The following is a 5291-nucleotide window of genomic DNA, read 5'->3' on the forward strand; positions in this document are numbered from 1 at the left end:
GGAATGAGGAGGCTCATTGCTCTGGAGCTCACTTTTGGACAAATGTCATGAAGGGGCCCTGTAAGGAGCTGGTGGTAAATTCTGTTAATTCTGGGACCAGCAACCTCACGTCAAGAGCCAGATGCTCACTCAGGTCTCTCCAGGCCAGAGGCTGTGGCCAAGTTTGGGCTCCCAGCGGAGTCTAAGAAAATGTGGAGAGCACCAATGTGTGTTTATGAAGATTTATTTCAGAGTGAGCATCATTTCAAGAAGTGTGGACTTGAGCTTTGCCATCCTTTCCCCTGATCCTGTTCCATAGATTTTGCTGTTATATTCTCTGTATCTTTACAGGCTGAATTTGTCTTATTCTGGGTCAGTAGCTGTTACTTCCTTAACGGCAGTGGTCCTGACAGTTCGCACATTTGTGGCCATCCCAAAGAGCAGTGCAATTATGAAGGTGTAAATACGACCAAAGACCACTCTCAGATACAGCACTGCCTGATGGCTTTGTTTGACCAAACGTATTCTTCTTGGAGGTGGCCCGCTGTCAACACTCCCACCAATACCTCTTCTTAGGCACCGTGGAGGATCCCAGCCTATATGGCAATGGCAGTTCCTTCTGTTGTTGCAGACCCCTTTGTAACTGCACTTCTGAGGGTAACAGTCATAGTTCAGTGAAGTGATAGCCACATTGCACTGGGTGTTATTACAGGCCATTCCACGAGAACAAGGAGTGCCGTCTATCACACGCCCAACATCAGTTGTGCCTGTTGCACGGTGTTCATCCAATCCAAAACACTGAAACCCTCTTCTTATTGAGTGATGGAATGAAACGTGTTCCTGCAGCCGGGGAAGATGGGTCACGTTGGTACACTGCAGTCTTCCACAAAACTTATCTATTCCTACACAAGCCTCGTAGCTGAGAGCTGTTTGTTCTCGAGTACAATGTCCGAATCGGTGACTTTCAAGATTGATGTCATAGCAGTCCGCAGGAGCATCCTTAGCACTGACACCAAAGATCGCCTTGCAGAGCACATTGCGGTCAGTGCAGTTCCCATGATAGCAGTAGCCTTCTTCAGTGCACGGGGTTCCATCTTGCAAATAAACATTTGAGGGGCATGTCAAGGTGGTCCCATGACAGTACTCTGGAAGGTCACATATATTTTGGATAGGTCTGCAGAGAGTCCCTAGTGGGGAGAAGCTGCAGTTTGTACAGCAGTCTCCTAGATGACAGATGCTCCCCGGTGTGAAGTGACAGTCACTTTGGCAGCAATGACTGGCATAACACTGCTTGAAGGAGCCACAGTCACATTCCTCCTTCCCTTCCACGATTAGGTTTCCACAGAGAACCGTTGTCATGGTTTCGTTATACACTGGAGTGAGTGCTTCGAAAATACACCGGCCTGTACTTACAAAACAGTTTTGTACATGTCCATAAGAACAGTTACTGAATGCATCTGTCATCCCAGGATATCGCTGCATAATGCAGGAGGTCCTTCTCTGACATGTGCAGTATTTATAATCATAAGCCACACCCAAACTTCTCATCAGTATATGGGTTGTTATGACGGCTACCAATAAATAATGTCTGCCTAGAGTACCAATGTGTATAAGGCTTAAATGTGAACAAAAGCTATATCTTCTTGGTTCATAGTTAGATTCATGTGGCGCGTCTTTAATAAGTAGTGTGGATGAATGAACACGAAAAGTATCAAAAAAGGTTCTTTTAAAATAGGTAAGTATTGGACTACGATATCGATAGTCATTCACAGGGGCTGGGTCACGAATATTATATATGGTCAAAAGATAAATATAGTACCGCAGATCAATATTTTGAACAATGCTGTCAATGACACTGAACATCTGGACCACCTCTTTGGAACAAGTTGTAATATTGCCATATATACGATAATAAGAATTGGAACATTGAACGTGGCCTTTTATATTGCCTCTATGAGAACTATACAGCGAAGGAGATATCCTGGGATTCATGCTGTCATTTGCTTCAGAGAACAGGGGGTCTGTCTCCTCATTGTCACTATCTCTAAATGTGGGCCCCGTTGCGTTGGGCTCGGCCACTATCTGAGAAACAACATGTTCAAACCTGCGGGAATCCTGGAGGGGTTTGATTTCGTAGGCGAGGTCGTCCAGCTTCATGATGCCTCTGAGGCCCCCATAGCACGTGTCGACGGTGACCATGGACAGAGGCACCTCCTCCAGGTAGCCGAGGTAGTAGCAGTCTGGAGGGATGTAGGGGTCATCCACCTGCAAGGCTCCTTGGTCATCCTGAGTTGTCATCAGCAGATGTCTGGGCCAAAGAAGGTGTTTTCTCCGCATGTGAACGACGTGTCTTTGACCCCCAAAACGCAGGCTGTAGGACAGCCAGCCGGGAAACTGAACGCCTTTGCCATGGTGCGTCTCCTTCCTGGGAATCACCACCTCAGAGGATGCGTAGTGCCACAAGGGACGGCCTTGAGAACACCAGACTGGAGCCAGGAGTGCCCAGAGCCCCAGCAGCAAGACGGGGGCCCTAAGGGTGACTGGCACCTCTGCTGGCCTCATGCCCCAGCCCAGGGATAGTCATCCAAAGAGAATGGGAAAGGAAAGGACTGTCCTTGGGGAAGCCAGGCCCCCACCAGCTGCGGTGGCTGCGTCCCTCCCAGGGCGACCCTGACATAGAACAAAGGACCTCCCCAGGCTCCTGCACCACACGTGGGGGCACCTGGACTCCAGGAGGGAATGAGGTAACAGTCCCAGGGCGGGGCAGAGGGTGGGCCTGGACAGGATGGCAGCTGCTGCGCTGCGGGATAAGGCTGAGGGTCCTGGCTGTGAGAATTCACTGGGAAGGGAAAAGGGAGAGGGAAGCAGGGCTCTGTCTCTTTTACCACCGTCAATCTTTTCTGTTGCTTTCTGAATCTGCAAGATACAATGATGTGTTCAATGCCCTCGCATCAGGCGTGTTATTCTCGGTCGCTCTGTGGGTTAATACTGCTCCTTTCTGTGGGTCACATTGCTTACTCCGTTGCCATGTGGAGGTAGACACTGCCAGTACTTTCCTTGCGGATTGAATGTTTTTCTCATCTTAGTAAGTACCCATGTCTTATTCTTTTTCTTGTTGTTTCATTTTGTTTTGGTTTTGAAGTTTTGTTTGAAGTTACCAGATTGTGAAAGGAAAATATCCTGGGCCCCGTCAAGCTGGGAACCACTCAGGGAAAATCTGCCTCCCAGTCTATTTAAAGCTGTCCCTCTGGTCACAAAGATAGACGCATATTCTGAAGGCCTCCTCTGCAAACACTTATCACAAACTCAAAAGAATGCAACCATCTGTCTCTCACCTACCTGTGACCTGGAAGCCCTAAGTGGGGAGGACTTGCTTTGAGTTGTCCCAGCCTTTCTGGGTGGAACTAATGTCCTTCTTACTTATATTCACTGGTGTCTCATGTCTCCCTGAAGTGCGTCAATCAAGCTGTGCCCGACCACCCTTGGCACATGTCATCAGGACTTCCTGAGGCCGTGTCACAGGCGTGTCCTCAACCCTGGCAAAGGAAACTTGCTAAATTAACCGAGATCTGTCTCAGAGTTCCTGGGTTCACAAGATCAACAGTTGAAATAGGGTAACTCTTTCTTCTGTGCTGTGTAAAACCCTTGTGAATTATGGTACTTTTTACTTAGTCCATCTATTGGGGGCAGACGCTATTCCTGACCCCATGAGAGCCCCAGGTGCTGCCCTCCGATGCTTCTGTGTGGTTCTCTCCTGGTCTTTGGTCATTTCTTCAGATGCACGAGCCAATCAGTTCTCAGGGAAGGACACAGGGGCCCTCTGTGGGTGTCTCATGTCTGAGAACGAATATTTCGCATATTTCTCCCATACTGAGTCCTCTGTGTTCTGTCCTGATTACCAAATGGAAACCCCTGGGCATCCCAGGGCTGTGGGTCTTCTCTCAGAGCTGCAGGATCAAGTCTAGGCTTGTTTTCACCAGGAGAGAGAGGGCCCTGTTTTCCTGCCTTCTCCTCCATAGCAAGCTGTGATGTGGGAGGCCTGAGGAGAGGGCAGAGCCCAGAGAGATGTGAGAGTCCTGGAGGAGTTGAGTGGCAATGGCAGCATTTGGGAAAATATGATGACTTATAATAGGACTGTGCCATGAAACTCACTTAGCAATTATTATTATTCACACATGTGGACAAATTCAAATACACTGCTTGAAGCAAACTTTAAGAGATATAAACAGAGAAATAGAAAACAATATAAAAATAAGAGAAGACCTTAATACCTCACTTACAACACTGTATAGCAAATCCAGAAAGAAAATTCTTAAGCCTCCGAACTTGAGCAACACTATTCAACAAATTCACCTAAAAGACAGTTATGGAACCTTCGAACCAAGAGCCATGTAATACACACTCTTCTCGAGCACACATTGAGCATTGTCCACGGTAAGTTATATGTTACATCATAAGATGAGCATTAACATTTAAAGAAGTAATCCTAACCCTTCTCTAACTCTTTCAAAAATTTGTGAAGGGTCAACCTTCCAAACTATTTCTGAGGCTACCATTACACTATTACCAGTAATATTACCAGTAATAGACAAATGCACCGCAATAAAATAAAATTATAGATCAATATCATTGGTAGACACAAATTAACCACTCCAAAAATAGTAAACTGAGTCCTAAAGATTTTACAGAAGGCCACACACCATGACCCACTCAAATTTATTCGGAGTTGCACAGATGATTCAACATCCTCAATCAATCAATTTGGTACACCACATTAAAAAGTAAAGAAAAAGTATTTCAGTAACGTTTCAAGAGACATAGAAAAAACATTTGAAAAAATTCAGGGTTTCATTATAAAACTTCTGAAAGTAGGAAGGCAGTAAAACAACTTGTACATAATAAAATCCATTTTAAAAAGTCACAGCTACTGTGAAAGGTTAGACTATTTTGTTCTAATATCTGAAACAAGGCAAGAATACAGCTTGAGGTATTACACTTCCAGGCCTCAAAATTTATTGCACACTTAGAGTAATAAATCAGAATGGTACTGGCATAAATGCATGCAGGGAGCTTAGACATAAACCCACATATTGATAGCCAGCTGTTTCTCAGCATGAGAACCAGTGATATACAACGTCTAAATTATAGTGTCTTCCAAAGAGCATGTTATGAAAACTGGATTTTCACATGCAAAGAATTAAGAATTTTAAGTTAGAATAAACACAAAAATTAACTCTAAATGCATTAAATATTTAAATGTAATAAGCATAACTGTAAAACTCCCACTCCTGAAAACAATAGCAATCTTTTTC

The 5291-nt window shown here is 45.2% G+C and overlaps 1 protein-coding gene across 1 annotated transcript; it reads right to left on the minus strand.

The window, feature by feature from the left end:
* Positions 1-205: 205 nt before the first annotated feature.
* LOC100999590 (disintegrin and metalloproteinase domain-containing protein 21-like) lies at positions 206-2692 on the minus strand. The gene has a single exon (XM_031662750.1). It carries the CDS (start codon positions 2539-2541, stop codon positions 343-345), a length of 2199 nt encoding a protein of 732 aa, XP_031518610.1. The 5' UTR covers positions 2542-2692; the 3' UTR covers positions 206-342.
* Between the last annotated feature and the right edge of the window lie 2599 nt (positions 2693-5291).

This window comes from Papio anubis, unplaced genomic scaffold (assembly GCF_008728515.1).
Source record: "Papio anubis isolate 15944 unplaced genomic scaffold, Panubis1.0 scaffold955, whole genome shotgun sequence".
In the NCBI taxonomy this organism is placed as follows: domain Eukaryota; kingdom Metazoa; phylum Chordata; class Mammalia; order Primates; family Cercopithecidae; genus Papio; species Papio anubis.

What these genes read in the sequence shown, in the direction of transcription:
- LOC100999590 (XM_031662750.1), bottom strand. Translation starts at nt 2,541, where the DNA reads ATGAGGCCAGCAGAGGTGCCAGTCACCCTTAGGGCCCCCGTCTTGCTG.